The 17,549-nt window shown below is 39.6% G+C and overlaps 1 protein-coding gene across 3 annotated transcripts in view; it reads left to right on the forward strand.

The window, feature by feature from the left end:
• Positions 1–17,549, forward strand: part of NSMCE2 (NSE2 SUMO ligase component of SMC5/6 complex) — a 197,897-nt gene that overhangs the window by 59,526 nt on the left and 120,822 nt on the right. For all 3 annotated transcript variants that reach the window (XM_081816537.1, XM_081816538.1, XM_081816540.1), the window contains one exon: positions 8,290–8,443. In XM_081816537.1, the coding sequence (XP_081672663.1) occupies positions 8,290–8,443 (154 nt within the window). The remainder of the gene's footprint in view (positions 1–8,289; positions 8,444–17,549) is intronic.

A 17,549-nucleotide genomic window follows, 5' to 3' on the forward strand; every position in this document is an offset into this window, starting at 1 on the left:
TGGAGTAATTTTCAACAGCATAAATGTTTGGTAACAGATGCACATACATGGCAAGTTGCCTCATTCAGTTGCCGTCTGTTAGACAACTATCTATTCTAGCAGGACTGGTCCATCAGAATTAGACCAACAGCACTCTCACACATGTTTTATTTTCAAAATTTTTCTGAAAGCCTTGAAGGAAGAGAGATGTTTCCATGTCTGGTAGGCAGCTGCTCAATAATGGTGTATTGCAACACCTTGGCAAACTATGAAGTCCATTCGATGTGTCATAATGCTCAACAAGGAAGTATTTTCTCTTAAGTGTTTTGTCAGAAGTCAAACTAAATAATGGCACTAGGAAACTCACTCAACTACAAATAATTGGGTCCAACAGAGTTCACTGCAGATTGTGCAATTGACAACAGAAACTGGCATGAGCTGAAGGCTATAATCCATGCTGGTCATCATTAGTGTGTGCGGTGTGTGTGTATTTTTTTTTTTTAAACAGGGCAAAGACAGTGTAGTAAACTCTATAGGAAATCTAGTGTGTCTCCATATGTACATGCAATTAGGTTATACCCAGTGAAAGCATAATGATTCTTGGCCTGGACATGCCTTTCAATAAAAAACTTTACCAAGCTTTTTTCTATATAAAGGTGGAGACAGTGTTGGCCTATATAAATTTACCTTGTGCATGACCAGTTAGGTTGGCGGTGTGTCATAAGTGTGGGCCAACTTCCATAAATGTCTCAGTGCTTAGCATAATGCCTGGTACCCAGTGGGCCTTAGCAAATATTTGTTGAATGAATGTTCTAGGACCAATCGAGGTAATTCCCTCTGGACTCTAGGCATTAAAGCAGGTCCTGTAGCCTTAGATCAAGCTGAGTGTGAATTAGAGCTTGGAGTACTTAGTGTACTGAACAGAACACATAGCAAATTGCTTATCACTGCTGTGTGCCCATAATAAACTTCTAAATGCTGTGTGATTTCCAAAATGTAAATCATCAGGTATGTGTTATTTTGGGAGCCAAACATGTAACAGTGGCTATTTCAGAGAGTAAATCCATCTGAGTCTTGGTTTAGTTACAAGAATGACTAATTTTATACTAGATTCTCACATGATTCAAAGTGTGTGAATGACTCAGCCCATTAATATCCTTAGCTCCTGTGATCTCCCCTCCCAGTGAAATGATAGCTATAAGGCAATAATGATAATTGGAGGAGGAGAAGACCTTGACTTTGCCCTCAGGCAATAAAATGAAATACTTTGAGTAATTGCATATGTATATAATACTGTTTGAAAGAAATGAGGTATGCTATAATATTTAAAATTTTATGTTAAAGTGTGTTGAAAATGATATGGGTAAGGACCAGATTCTGCCTTTTGTACCAACCATAATTGCTTTTTCAAAACAATCAACTTCTTCATAGAGAAAGAGCCACCAGAGGCCTAAGTTAGTTGTTGACAGCTCATTGATTGCCTTCTCCTTGCTGACATAGAGAAATATAGCAGTCACAGGAGTGTTGGGTCCCAATTCAGTGGAGCTAAACATTCATGAGGGATTTTGAGCTGAAACTGAGTAGTTAGTTGGAGAGCCTGTGGAACTTTGGGGTATGTGTCTGGTTTTTTTCCTATTATTGCTCCATCTTGTTGAAACAATTAATTGAACAAAGGTCTGGATATTTTAGAGTCAGCATTTTGTGCATATCTCTGCTTCTGCTAAAGTCCCCAGTGACCCACTTCCTGCATCCAGTGTACACTTCTCAGTCCTTATGTAGCTTGACTTCTCTGTAGCATCTGACAGATCTCGAAATTCCTTCCTGGACTTTTGGGGTATTTTCTTTTGTTTGTCTTCTTAACTCTTGTCCTTCTTCTTTCTAGACTCCTCTAGCTGCCCCATAAACGTGGTATTCTCCACAGTTCTATCCTTGGTCCTTTTTGGTTTCTATTTAGTCTTCTTGGTAATCCCTTTCATTTCCATGGTTTCTCCTAAAATTTACACAGTGGTTCCTCCATGTGGATGTTTCCCTGTCAGGCTGCTGAGCTGCAGACCTATATATCCAGGCACCCCAATGATAAGTGTGCAGTGACAGCGACAAGGATGGCTACTCATTCTCTGTGGTGGGCCGCTTGGTGCTTTGTTGCTTCATTCCATCTGTTTTTCTCAGCAACGCTTGTGAGGCAAATACCGTTAGCATTTTCTACCTGTAAGTGAGGAAACTAAGGTTAGACACATTTAGTAACTTTTCCAAAGCCATTCAGTTAGTACAGAGCCTCATTTTTAATCTCAGGTGTAGAGCCCAAGTTTTTGATCGTAAATTCTTTGGGTTAGCGCATCAAAATGGAATCCTTTACTTTCTCCTCTCTTTTTTGTTATTTTTTCCATTATTCTCTGTCCTGCTTGAAAGGGCCATATTTCATCCCTCAAGTAGAAATCTGGGAGTTGCACTGGACCCCCAAATATTGTGAATCACAGAAGTACTTTTATTTTTATGTCTTAAAATACCTCCTTTGCATTAAATAGAAATTTAAAGTCATCGCTTTAGGCTGATGTATTATTTGGACTGTGCATTGTTTTAAAACTAGAAAACATGTCGCCAAAAAAATCTAGATTTCTCATTTTTCTTTCAACACTTGGACTTGCTCTCTCACGTGGCCACAGTCATCTGGTGCTGTGTAGCAGCTTCCTCTCACCTGGGGCTCGTACTGTCTGCTTCACCGTGGTCCTCACCACTTCCTGTTGTCCTCTTTTTGGGGGTTTCCTCAGATCTTTGTCCAGCCCTGCAGGCATTTTTGACACTTGGTAAAGACTGTTGTGCTTTCCCAGCTGGTCTTCCTTCCTCTCTAGTTTTTGCCCTAGAGAATGATTTTCTCAAATGAAATCTGTTACTCGCTTTCTCTTAGCATTTGTGATTTATGTTTCCCCACTGGCTCCTTCTTCTTAGTCCACAAGCACGTTCAAGGCTGTATGCTAAAGATAAAAGGAAAAGAATAAAAAAATTGTGAACATCCACTACCTGCCAAAGTGAAACACAAATATAATTTAATTAAGTCTTCACAGCACTGAAGTGGGTGTTCCTGATTCCTAATTAAGAGTAAGAGAAATCCAAGACTTGGAAGGATTGTCCCAAGATCCATATATAGGGTGGTTGCAGATCTGTCTGATCCCTGGGTCCATGTTCTTTTTCCTCCATTATGTCACCTTGATTTCAGGCTACTCTTATCCTCTGTGCAAATAAACAAGGCTCTTTAGCTCTCTTTCCCATGATCTACTCCCATGTCTCTCTTCCTTTGCTGCCAAACTTTATTCATCTGTTAACACAGAACTCCCTTAATCTCTTCTCTCATCTCAGTACAGTATTATTTGGCTGCCCCATAGTTCACTTGTCCTTTTGAGCACCTACTGTACAACAGGAAGTGCACTAGACCCCAGACAAATAGTCCTTGCCCGAGAGAAGCTCCACAGGCTGGTAGGTTGAGACACGCATCTAGTTCCACTGCAGTGTACAGAGTACCTAGTAACGAAGTCCAGTCTCTTTTTAGACCTTATCTTACTTGAGCTCTCTTGCATCATTTTCCCAAAGGACAAACACCTCTGTTAAGGAAATTTTCTCTTTTTCTTTCTCCTGTGGCATTCCTCACACCTGGTTTTCTTCTTTGCTTCTTTCAGACTTCCTTTTGCATCTCTTTTCTTTCTGTTCCCATCTTCTCATTTTAAATGTCTTTCCTGCTGCGTACTAGATCTCTCCACTCGACAGACATTCAGGTTTGCACACTTCTTTCCTCAAGAAATGTAATTTACTTAGTTGCCCATATTAACTATTAAATATCCTGGAGTCGTCCACAATCCCTTGTCCTCCTCACGAAAAGACTTGGCCATTCTGCTTTAAAAATGGCATTACAGGGCACCTGGGTGGCTCAGTTGGTTAGGCATCTGCCTTCGGCTCAGGTCATGGTCCTGGGGTCCTGGGATCGAGCCCTGCGTTGGGCTCCCTGCTCCGCGGGGAGCCTGCTTCTTCCTCTTCCTCTGCCGTTCCCCCTGCTTGTGCTCTTGCATGCTCTCCCTCTGTCAGATAAATAAAATCTTAAAAAAAAAAATGGCATTACAATTTGGTCAGGTGGCCAGCACCTCTGCCATTAGTTAACCTACAGCAATATCTTCCTCCTTCTTTCTTGTCTGAAGTGCATCTTATATGCTTCAATTTTAGCAATTATTTTTAAAAAATTTTTCATGGTATTCTTATTTTACTCCTAAAGTCTTTTAGTGTCTTTCCTGCTGCCTATCAGATCAGGTCTCACTTTCAGAGCTATTCACCATCTGCTCCTGATCGACTTTTCTGGTTTCTCTCCTGTTTAGCTATGGTGCTTATTAGCATTTGGAAGGTACTCACTGAATACTGGATGGGTAAGTGGGTGGTGCATAAAAACCTGACCTTTTCTCTCCCAAGGGCAGTATCAAATTCCCATTATGTAAGTATGGTATCTGCTAAGTTTACCTCTTGATAGTTTCTGTCATTTTTAAATTACAGTGGTGTAAAGATGAATAATCTATGAGCTGTTTTTTTTTTTAAATCCTGTTTCAGGGGCACCTGGGTGGCTCAGTTGGTTAAGCATCCAACTCTTGATATCGACTCAGGTCATGATCTCAGGGTTGTGAGACTGAGCCCTGGGTCAGGCTCCCTGCCCCCGGGTGCATGCGCACTCTCTCTTACTCTCTCTCTCTGTCAAATAAATAAACAGGGGCACCTGGGTGGCACAGTCATTAAGCGTCTGCCTTCAACTCGGGTCATGATCCCAGGGTCCTGGGATCGAGCCCCACAGTGGGCTCCCTGCTGAGCAGAGCCTGCTTCTCCCTCTCCCTCTGCCTGCTGCTTCCCCTGCTTGTACAGTCTCTCTCTCTCTCTGTCAAAAATTAAAAAAAAAAAAAAAAAGAACCAGCAAGTGCTTAAAAAAATAAATAAATCTTTTTTTAAAAAAATCCTGCTTCATAAATTTATTAACCTAGTGTATGTGCTGAATTGTTCATATGTTGAAATCCTGATCCCCAGTACCTTAGAGTATGACCATTTTGGAGATAGGGTTTTTAAAGAGGTAATTAAGTTAAAATGAAGTCAATGGGATGGGCCTTGGTCCATTAGACTGCTGTCCTTATAAGAAAAGGGAATTCGGACACAGACACGTAGAAAGAAGACCATGTGATGACTTAAAAGGAGAAGATGGCCGTCGACAAGCCAAAGACTTCCAGTCTCCAAATCTGTAAGAAAATATATTCTGTTGTTTAAGCCTCCTAGTCTGTGATGGCTTAAGTTGTTGTGACAGCCTTAGCAAACTGATATACCCTGTGTCTTTTAATTCGCTTAGGTTTTAAGTCCTGTGTCTAGGGACTTTATCCTTAGGAAAGGGATGGACTGAGGATCCAATAAAATCTCTCCTCCAATATCAGATTTCTTGGAAGTATTTTAAATTTGTCCTGGGGAAAGTGGGCCATCCTTACCTTTTTCAGACTAGATAGCACTTATGATCAGCTACCCAAAGACTGGGTTTTTTCCTTCCAGTTTTGAGATGATATATCTTATTTCTCTTGAACATACAAACAAAGCAAGATTCCATTAAAAATATCATTAATCCCCATTTATTGCATTGATTTTAAACAGATAAGGAGTTTAATATTTTCCAGGCTCTTGTTTTAATAGCTAGAGTGCAGTAAGTTCTCTCTGCAATGCATAGTTTTGCCAACCGCAGCATCACATTTCCAGAGAAGATATTTGCTGTGGTGAATTTATGTGCTTTCCAGCAGTTCTTTTGAGGTTCTGGCCTTGGGGGAAAAGAGTACTCTGAATCACTAAATTTGGTTTATTCAGGTTTTCCTGTCCTATTTCAGGTTGCCATATTGTCTACCTCATAATGCCTGTTCTTTCTCCATCCCCTCCTCCCTCACATTCCAGCCAGCTCCTCAGCAGTGGAGGTAATGAAGCTAGGGAAATTAAATATGTTGAGTGGGTTAGAGACTTTATTGGAAAAGAACTTTTGCATTTACTGATCATCTGCTCAGGTCTGCTCTGATTGCCTCAGATTAAATAATAATTTCAACCCCATTAAAGACCTTGAGAAGGTTCACCTTTATACCTGCCTGTAATGTCACCATTAACATCTCAGGTGGATCTGAGTCCATTTTATTTTATAAATCCAGAATGAGAGGCTATAATTCTTTTCTGAGAACTTGTAATTTATTTTCTATATCTACTCTGAACTTCATGCTACAATCTTAAACTTGTTCCATCTTGTATCCATGGTAGAGGTGGAGGATGGCTAGTCACCATGTATCACAGCTCTTTTTCTTGAGACATGAGGCATTATTAAATTGCCTCTCTACCTTCTCTTTTCCAAACTGTGCTTTATTGGTTCTTTAGCCTTACAGGCCTTATTTTAAATTTTTAATTACATATCAGATGTGTCATTAAGGCCTTTCCGTATTTCTCACAACTCTCTTTGATGATGGATCCAGCACTGGTTGAATATCATCTGTACAATGAGAAGACAGTCCGTTTCTACACTCAGTACTATATATATACATTTAGGCATTTTGGTTTCATGCTTAATTTTTGTTTTTGACTTAACTAATTAAAATCCAAAGCAGTTAAACAAAAGAAGATTATAAAATTCTTTTTTCCATGACAAAGGGTAATTGAAACATAAGTTGCAGGTAATCTTTGGACTTCATATGCCTTGGTACTCAGATTCGGAGAGATAAGAAGTATATTCCATTGACTGGAACCAAAAGTAAGAATTTTCTGTATCTATTTTACAGTCTTGACATTGCCTCCAACCAACTGGATTATAGTAAACAAGTCATTTAATTCTTTCTATATAATTTTATTTATTTATAAAACTGAGGAAGGTGGAGATTAAGGTTGGATGACCTCTAAGTTGTCTTCCACTTCAGAAATTATATTGTATACTCTGCTAACGACAGTAAGTCGATCAGTGGGGTTGTAGTGGGTAAGTATATTTGGAGCATGTAGATTAATTCACTTGAAAGATATCAAGTACATATATTGAATACAATCTACTACATGCCAGGTGCTGGCAAACACAGTGATAAATCACATATTTTTCAAAGAGTGCATTTTATTAGGGGAAAGAAACGTAAGAATAAATGCAACTCACTGTTACAGGGGCTGTGGTAGAAGTCTAAGGCGTGTTGGGACATGAGGGAGAGTTGGGTGAATTTTGCTTGGTGGCAGGAGCATCAGGAAAAGGCCAGTGATTCAAGGAGCCAAATATGAAGGCCTGAAGAAGAGCAATCACAGTGAAATTGGGGAGGGGCGGGGGGAGCAGGAGCCTGATGGCAGTGGCTCAAGTTTGAGATTGAGGAAGTAGGAACAGTGGGTACAGAGGATTTTTTCCAAGGAGCTGGACTGTAAAGAGAAAAGAACTGAGGGGAGTGGGCAGGGATTTGAGGAAGTTGTTGTTAAATTTGGGGGTAAAGAGCTAATTTAGAGGTTTTGGGGGGAAAGCTTCTAGAGGGGAAAGTTTGTTCTGACAGGTGAAGAAGACCGAATTAAGAAGGAACTTGAAAGCAAGATTGAGGATAGAAAGAAAAACAGATAGATGGAACAGATAATGGTGATAAAGCAAACATAGCAAAGTCTTAATTGTAGCATCTAGGAGGTAGGTGAATGGCAAAATACAATTCCTTCAACTTTGCCACATGTTTGAAAGTTTTATAATAAAATATTGGGAGGAACAAAAGGAATATAGATTGAGAGTTTAGCTTTGAGCAGAACAGGGGACACTTACTCCTCGTTGTGGCAGCAGTTGGTGAAATTCAAGGTTAAAGCCTCAACTTCTTCATGAAGTCCCAGCCACTCTTCCCCGTTGAGGGCAGAGAGCCAGAGCAGAGGAGCCCTGAGGAGAGTGAAGGCTGGAATCAGGACTTGGGGAGTAGGAGAGGGGACTGAGCAGACCTGACAAAAAGGAGGAAGCCATGAGGCTCAAGTTCTGGTGAAGTTGGAGGGCACAGAGTTGCGCTGGTGTGAGATTTTTCCCTAGTAAGTTGTCAGGAGATGGAAGTTAGTAGGGCACTGGGGCGAGGGTTTAAGATTAAAGTGATGAGTGGACGGGACGAATGGCTCCTCCGACTGTTTATCAGCAGTCTGTTCTGGAACAAGTCTCAGCCTCTCTGGTTCTGTTGGGATTCTGTTTCCTACCTCACTGTATTTTTATTTGAGTGAAATGAGATAAAAATAATGTTACAAAACAGTGTCATTGTTAACATTTAACTGAGATAATTGTATTGTCTTCTTCAGGTAAAAGAAGAACGTCCAGAAAAAATACCAGATCTAAAATTATTAGTGGAGAAGAAATTTTTGGCTTTACAGAATAAGAATTGTGATGCAGACTTTCAAAATAATGCAAAATTTGTACAGTTTAAACAACAGCTGAAAGAACTAAAGAAGCAATGTAAGTCCGCATGCTTTGCTTTGGTTTGGCTTTTTGAAATTAGGGAACTGACCTGATAAACAGTCCCAGAAAACTGATTTTATAGTTTTGCCTATCTGCTTGGCTTGATCCTCTTTCTAAATTGCTTTTTATTGTTGTTGCAATTCTGTATTTTGTCTGACTTTTAGTTCAAATCAGCCTGTCCATTTCTGAAAGCCAACAGTTTCCACAAAGTGCTAAGAAAATTCCCCAGCAGCTCGACAAAGTGACACTGTATTGTCCCATTGCCGGGGAGGGGAATTGGGAAATTAAAACGGAACTATTTTATTAAAATAGCAATGGTGTTTTCAAATTTTAAACTGCTGTGCCACGCTTTTAAAATAACCAGTTTGAATTCTAGTTTTGCTGCTTTGGAGTAGCAGTAGCAGTGTTTTCTCAACTAGTCTTTTTCTTCTCAAATTTGGACCAGGATCCTCTCGATCCCTTCTGTCTTTTGGTAGCATAAATTCCATGTGACTGTGATTGTGATTCCAACATAATTTTGATTTAAAAATGAGATTGGGAAAAATGATTCATTATACAAAAAAAATTTTTGTAGACAGTATTTGACAGAAGTAGATCTTTTCTACACAGTGAAGTACGTCCGTCCTTTCTTTCCTCTTTTTTCCACGTAATCCACATAACAGTTTTATGTAATTTTGATCATTTTTATATTAGCACCAGTTGTCATTCTTCTAAGGCTCCCATCTCTTATTATTCCTTAAAGAATTGGATAGTGAAGCAAATAACTTTTTTGTAAACTTCAGTTTCCCATCATCTTCATTTGCATACCCATGGAGCACTGTCATATGAGATGTAAATTTCCTTCTTGTCCTTATTTGTACTTAGTGTAAGGATTCACATTTTGAAATAAGCTTTCTTTAAAATACAAGCATTTTCTTTAAATTGATGCTGAGGTCTCAAAAAACGACTGGGGAAGCAGCTCTACTTTTGTCTATTTTACAAGTAACTTAAGTTTCACAATTTAGAATGTTTTGCAATCGTGATGAGACTTTTGCTTTTACGTGGATTTAAACAGTAAGCATTTTCTCCATGTTTTCGTTTATTTTTTGTTCTTCTTTGAACATCACAGCTACCAAAATCCTTCTAATATAACTTGCATGATCCCCCCCACATGGGTAATAATCCCCCAAACAGGTAATGTAATAATTTGTTAGTGTCTTCGTGATCTTAAAGGTGCTAGTGAATTTCAGCTTTGGTGTGGGTCAGAACAGCTAAATGTATTTCATTTTTCTGCTTGGAACCAATAATGACAAATTATGTATGGCAGATTTAGCATCCAACCATAATTCTTGATTTTTTTTTTTTTTAAGATATTTGATAATACAGATTGAAGGATAAATATCCAAAAATATGAATTTCTTCTGCCTTTGTTATTGTTTACAAAGTTATTATTCCATAAGAGAAAGCTATAGACTTTTAGAATTATATACTCACAAGGGAACACTTTCTTACGAAGGATATGTAATTCAATAAAATGACAAGTGTAGGAATCATGGTTATTGTTTCCTTAATTTTCTCTAAAATGGTCAGGGGGAAGGGGCTGAAGGCGGTTTCCCCAGGCCAGTGGTACTACGCATCATTTGGATAGACAGTTAAACTTTATGACAAAGTAAACTTATATTGAAAGAAATGCTTCCTTATATAGGGTTTCCCTATATATGGTAACACTGGAATAAAGATCACTTTCGCTTTTTGTTTCTCCTAAAACATTCTTTTAAAAAGTTTTTAAATCTCGGGGCGCCTGGGTGGCTCAGTTGGTTAAGCGACTGCCTTCGGCTCAGGTCATGATCCTGGAGTCCCGGGATCGAGTCCCGCATCGGGCTCCCTGCTCGGCAGGGAGTCTGCTTCTCCCTCTGACCGTCCCCCCTCTCATGTGCTCTCTGTCTCTCACTCTCTCTCTCTCAAATAAATAAATAAAATCTTTGAAAAAAAAAAAAAAGTTTTAAAATCTCAAATGACAGAACAAGTAAAACATTAATACACTCTTAAATGCTCTCTAAGGCGTATATGCTTTACTTGCAAAATGCAATTTTTAGTGCGTTATTGGTACTGTCAAACCAGCACCTTGTCTAATGGATTTTATTTCTTTAGATGTAATGCTTTAGATGGGATGCTGCTGTGAGGGTGTTGATTAGCATCAGGAGCCCACAGTTTTTGTGGAGCCAAGTCGGAGGGACTAGGATCTATACAGGAGGAGCCAATGAATGTTTGTTTTGAGATATGCTCTGAAGGCAAGGAATTACAATAATAATTTTTTTTTTTTTAAGATTGGAAACTACAAGCCAGGGAGAGATTCTTGCCTCTAGTTGCCTATCTTGGCAAAGTAAAGGCTGAAACAGTGTTCTGATCTCCACGTATCTGAAGGGTTCTCTCATGAAAAGCACTACTACGCTCTCCCCAACTTCATTGACACTGACATAAATTGCATGGGATTAAATTTTGCCGGATCAGGATCCAATCACAAGTGCTAGGAAGCTCTTTGGTGGGGAGAGGCCAAGATGGAGACTGAAATCAGGTGGTCTGAGGAAGTGGCCTGCAAGCCGCCTCTGCCCACCCAGCTGTGGGAGTAAGTTAACCCAGCTGTGGCTCGGCAGCTGGCTCTCCAGCTCTCTGGTCTCAAGATCCCTTTACATTTTTAAGGTTTACCGAGGGCCTCCAGAGAGCTTTTGTTTACATGGGTTGTGGCTCTTGACATTTATCACATTAGAAATCAAAACTGAGAAACTTCAAAAATATTAATTCATTTTAGAAATCAGTAGTAAACCCCATACGTGTTACCGTAAAGAGGGTTATGAAATACAACTATGTATTTTCCAGACATAAAAATGAGTGACAGGTGTGACATTGTTTTCCAGTTTTGCAAATCTCTTCAGTTTCTGGCTTAATGGGAGGCAGCTGGATCCTCATATTTGCTTCTGCATTCAGTCTGTCCTGGTGCACTGTTTTGCTTGAAGTCGACAAAGAAATGCTGGCCTCACACATAGGTAGTTGGACTTGCTGAAAGGATCTTGCAGATTCAGACCACCCGAAGTTCTCATTTTGAGAACCACGGATTTAGGCCAGAGATCAGTAAACTATAGCCTGTAGGCTGAGCGCAGGCTGTCTCCTGTTTCTCTGTGGCCCGAAAGCCAGGAATGGTGTTTTTACATTTTTAAGTTGTCTGGAGAGAAGTTAAGAGAAGGATAATATTTTGTGATGTGTGAAAATTCCGTAAAATTCAGATTTCAAAATAAAGTTTGACTGGAATGTAGACACACTCACTCGTTCCCACGTTTCTGTGTGTGCTTTACACTGTAATGGCAGAGTTGAGTAGTTATATCAGAGACCATCTGGCAAAGAAAGCTTTTAATATTTGTTAGCTGGCTCTTTACAGAAAAAAGTGTACTGACCTTTGGCCTAAACCATAATCAGAAACAAGGACAGTTTTGGGGGGTTTTGTGTTTGTTTTTTTTTAACTTTAGATTTTTCCATAAATACTATACATTTGTCTTAGGTACGTTCGGAACACTTGGAGTGACTGCTATTTATGAATCATTGCATTTGGTGCTCCGAGATAAATAAAAGGCAGAGTCCCTCTACTTGGTAAAGACAATATACACATATATGAAATAAATTGAGAACCATTAATAACAACAAATCAAAAGCAAAGAAAAATGCAAGAAACAGCTGTTACACAACATAAGAGAGAGTCAGAATGGGAAAATGTAGCTTTTTTTGGTGACTAATATTGCCAGTCAATTGATAGGGTAGGGTCTGTTTGGAGCCATATGTTCCGAAAGATTCAGAGGCTGGGTTCAGGCCCAGCAGGAAAGAGTGTGCTGAAGGATTACAGTGGGAAAGAGGAGGGATACTACAAATATCTGGTATTTGCTGTCCCTAGCATATAAACATAACAGGTATGCTGTACTCATTTAAAGATAGGATTACTCAAAAGGTAACATACTTAAGTTGCACACAATAATTTTTTTAGTTGTTATTTATGTCTTTGGGTATTACCAGGCATTAGATACAACTTCTTTGGGCAGTTTACTGACCCCTGGTCTAAACCACAATCAGAAACGAGAGCAGGTTTTTGGTTTGGGTTTTCGTTTTTGCTTTTGTTTTTTAACTTTACATTTTTCTATAAATACCATACTTGGGGACCCATTGTGCTGTATGTTAGAGATATGTCTGTCCCAGCTTTCCAAAATTATTACCAAGATCAAATGAAACAGTGGATCTTCGAAAACTCTGAAAGCTTGTTTTAGATTTCCGTTGTTATTGAGAAAGGGCCTGTAGAGCGTAGTGGAAAGAGTATGAGCTTAGCAGCCGGAAGACACGGTTTGAGTCACTGAACGTGTAGCCTGGTTTGCCTGCCGGTGCCCATTTTTCTTAGCTGTGATTCTCGGAAGCATACAAATCAAGATTGATTGAAGATAATTTTTACACTTGGTGGTGGTGATGGTAACTGAGTTAGGGAACAATTCCAAAGAAAAGGATTCCATTTCCCTAAATGGGAATCATGCTCTTAACTAACCCAAGTTGTGAAACCAACAATATGATTTGGTTTAAGGCAGACATAATAACCATACTTTCTTGGATAAAGTGATTTTAATTTATCTAAACAATATGTTCAGGTAATTTCTCTCTTCCTTGACTGTTTAAGTGTCTTCACTATTCCAACTTACGGTTCCCTGCACTTTAGCATCAGGAAAACTTAATTAAAATGTGCAGATAGCTCTGTATGGACACTTTCTCAAGTCGTCAAGCAGCCTTTCTGCCATCCTTCATTCATTCACCTATTACATAATTAGCAGGCATGAGAAGTTTTAGTGCAGGTCAGCAAGGCAGAAATTGAGGACATTAGATGTTAATTGGACATTTAGAAACCTTTGAAATATAAGGGCTTCACTTTGTGATCAAAAATAGAATTGATTGAATCTGTGATCTTTAGTATTAAAATAACCTAATATGAAATGTAATTCTTTTGGTACATTTAAATGCTTAGAGTAAAGGTGAGCATTTTTTTAATGCGAACTTGCTCATCTGAAGACATTCACCAGAAGTTTAGAAAGTGTATTTAGGTCACATTGGAGATATGTAGGATATAAGATATGGAGATAATTGAATCCACAAGGGAACTTAGAAATCGTTTCCAGTCAGGGTGACATTTTATACCACGATTTTGTAATTATCTGGACTCACAAATCAACTCTGTACCTTCACTTTAAGCACACTTCATTTAAATATCAAAACTGATAGACTAGGGAGTGGCCATTCACTTCCCAGAAGGATTTCCTCAGGCCATTAAATAGGGAGCTCCTTGGGAACGTTAGAATGCCTTCACTTAACTATTTCTAGTGGGTTGCTTTCCCTTTCCTTCAGCATCCATTCAAAACCACAGTGCAGTTCCACAAGGGTAGGGACTTTGATGTTTTGTTTACTGCTCTAGTCCTTGAACTCCAGCCTGATGTCTAGGCACAGAGTATCTACAGCACAGGTCCTTGATGATCACAGGAATCTTCAGGAGAGCCATCATGTACTTGAGAGCTTATCACCTATCTAAAAGAGACACCTGCCACCCATGCCTGTCCGTTGTTGCTGTGAATAGGTGTGGACTCACTGTGGCCAGACAGATCTTGAGGTTCTTTTGGGAAACCCAGAATCTAGCCGATTATCTTTCCATTACTAGATTTTTAAAACACTGTGCAAACAAAACTGTCAGTTTGTGACCTTTGGTTTTACTTTCTCATAATACAATTTTTCTCAGTGCCTTTTTAGGCACTTGATGAGGAACATCGGCATTAATTTGGCCAATTAACAGTAGACTGTGATTTCTTCAGAGAAGGGGGTGGTCTTGCTTTCAAGATAACTCCAGACTAAGGCCAGGTTGTGCATTTCACGTCATTTGGGAGTGGGTTCTATTGCAAAGCCAGCGGGGATTTTGTGGTGAGGGGCTGAGTGTGATGCCGGAGAGCAACAGGGTTATAGAGAAGACTAGCACCTTCGAAGGTTGGTGGAACGCATGTGTGAGTGTTGAAACCTGAAAGGAAAGAGATGAGGAAGAAGCAAAGGTGGTGCCAAGAGGGAAAATGTTTGGCTGTGCCTAGAAATATGTTGAGTGCATTTCAACTGGGCAAAGTGTTGACCAACCTGACTTAATCCTGATACTCTTCAACACATAAATCTCTTTGTCATATGGTATAACTGTCTATCCAAACAATGTGCGTTGCTGGCCTGCAATTAACCAAAAGCCCAGGACCCATCAAGGCAGGAATGGTTTCATAGTCATCCCTATATTCCCTTTTGTTCCTCACATAATCAGAGTTTGGTTAATATTTATAGAAGAGAATTATTCAACTTGAAAAAGAGGGTCTCAGAACCTACTTAAGGCATTCTGATGATGAAACTCAAACATCATCAGTAAAGGAGAGAAGAAGAAAATTAGCATTCATAGGGTTGAGATTGAAAATCAGCAAAGGTTAGCAATTTATATTCTTTGAAAATCTTTCAGTTGCTCAGAAATTCAACATAAGGGATTTTGTGTGTGTAACCCTTTACATGTTGGTGCAAATGCATGGTATATATAGTAATATACAGTTTTCAGTGGCACAGTAGCATCATGCTTAGGAAGTAAGTAGGGCTCACTTTAAGTGTGACTGCTTAGAACATTAAAGCATTTAATAAAAACTTAAGTTTGGTGGCTCTTCTGCAGACAGTTTTCTCATCTCTGTGGCCCTCAGTTGATTTTCATGTTTTCCTCGATGATGATGATCAAGCCATCAGCATTTATTTGCTGGATGACCATTATTGGGAAATGCTAAAAATCATAAATTTCACAACAGAGATTGACTCTTTCAGGCTGGATTACATCCCTGGCCTGAGGGGTTATGCTCATTGAGTGAGATTTCTGTCCTATGCAGATTTTTTATTCCTGTGTGTCTGCCTCCCTCCTCCTTCCTCATCTTTGAGTTAGTGTCTCTGACTCTTTTCTGTGTGTCTCTCCTTCCTCCTGCTTTCTTTGTGTTTCCCACCCATTTGGCCTCTCTTTCCCATACATCCTTACTCACCTCAGTGAAGCTAAATGGTACCATTCCCATCTTCATGATGAAGAAGCTTCAGAGTGGGTAAGTGACATGCCCAAGGTTACAAAGCCAGAAAACAGTGGAACCGGAAGACAGGAGATGCCAGGGATAAAAAGAGAGCATTAGAGACAGGTGTAGCTATCCCATCTCTTCTGGTTCATAAAGTTCAAAAATTCCCAGGAATTTTTACATTTTAAGGCAGATTTGCAGTACCAAATAAATAATTGAATAAGTGAAGAAGAAAAAAAAAGAAAAAAGGTTAACTCAAATTAGATCGATTCTGTTGTGGTGTTTTAATCAGGGCATTAAGCTATCAGGGAGCTGTTTGGCGGTGAGAGATGCCCTTTATATGGAGCAATAAACACGCCATCTTCTCTGCCTTCACCTTAGATTTGCCCTAGTCCTTTAGGGAAGTAGTAAAAGTGATAGCCCGGCTTGATATGGTGCCTAGGATATATGATACTTAATGAATGCTTGTTGAATTAATGCATGACTACAAGCACTGTTTGAGTGCCTACCTGTGCATAGGGTATGGTGCCTGCATACTTTATGTACATTACTGTTTATTTCTCACAACCCTACAAGGTAACTATACCCATTTTGTAGATTAGAAAATATGCAAATAAAGGTGATACAACTTCCCTAAGCTCATAAATGCTAAAATCCAGACCCACGTTTGGGTGGCATCAGAGCTCGTATTCTTTTCCTTGCATACCACACCAACTCTTTAAAACACACCTATTTGTCTTCTTTTTTCTCAACTCAAGCATTTCATTCATCTCCTGAAGACTTGATTTCTCATAAGACTCTTGAGTAGTGAACAGTGTTTGAATCTCCCAGGTCATAGACCTGCATTGATGAACTCTGCATCACGGGGGGAATCTGCTTCATCCAGCTGAGAGTGAATCTCTTGCTTGGTCACTTCTGTGTAGAGGGCAGAGAGTAGGAATCATACCAGACATTATATAGTAGTTTATTTATGTGTGCTTCATATTGCCTTCACAGTATCCCCTAGAGAAACATGTACTTGAAGTGAGACTCACAGAAGGTAAGTGGTTTACTTGCGCTCACAAAGTATGTTACAGATTGAGACTCAAAACTGGGTCCCACTTTGCCAGATCCATGGTTTTGGCAATACATTCAGGAAACAGTGACTAAGAATGCCATTTCCTGTGTGAATAGTTGCTATGTTATGGCAGAGAGGAGTAGGGTATTTATCGTACTTACAAGTTTAGAACAAATTCCATGAAATTAATTCAAGCATAACAACAGTAATCCCATGCCCGTACATCATCTCTCCTAATCTTCACGACATACACGTGTGAGAACAGAATGCATGAAAGACGCAGGCTCTGTTTTTAGCAGACTGAATCCTGGAGGTGACATATTTACCCGGTGTCTCACAGTCAGGAGGTCACAAGGCTAACAGATACATTCCCAAGGAAAAGGGAAGCTTTAGGATGAGAGATGGCTATAATTAAAGTTATTAGGAGGGAAAGGTTCAGTTATCAAAGGTGAAATGAGTCAGCAGCAAGTTTAAACACAAACTGTGAGCCATGGGTGTTTCTCTCCTGGTGGCGTATTTTGAGAGAGTGTGATCCCATCCGTGCTCAGAAAGCAATGTGAACCCAGGGTAGGAAAATCAAATCACGTGTCCTGGGGACGACATACATCATACTTAAGAAAATAACTATCTTGGGCGCCTGGGTGGCTCAGTTGGTTAAGCGACTGCCTTCGGCTCAGGTCATGATCCTGGAGTCCCTGGATCAAGTCCCGCATCGGGCTCCCTGCTCGGCAGGGAGCCTGCTTCTCCCTCTGACCCTCCCCCCTCTCATGTGCTCTTTCTCTCTCATTCTCTCTCTCTCAAATAAATAAATAAAATCTTTAAAAAAAAAAAAAAAGAAAAGAAAATAACTATCTTGTCAAGTTATTAATTCCTGAGGTTGCAATGATTTCAGTTTTATAATAGTAAGATGTATATAATGGGCAGCCCTTTGTAA

The sequence above is a fragment of the Leptonychotes weddellii genome, chromosome 4 (assembly GCF_054177405.1).
Source record: "Leptonychotes weddellii isolate Sample4059 chromosome 4, ASM5417740v2, whole genome shotgun sequence".
NCBI lineage: Eukaryota > Metazoa > Chordata > Mammalia > Carnivora > Phocidae > Leptonychotes > Leptonychotes weddellii.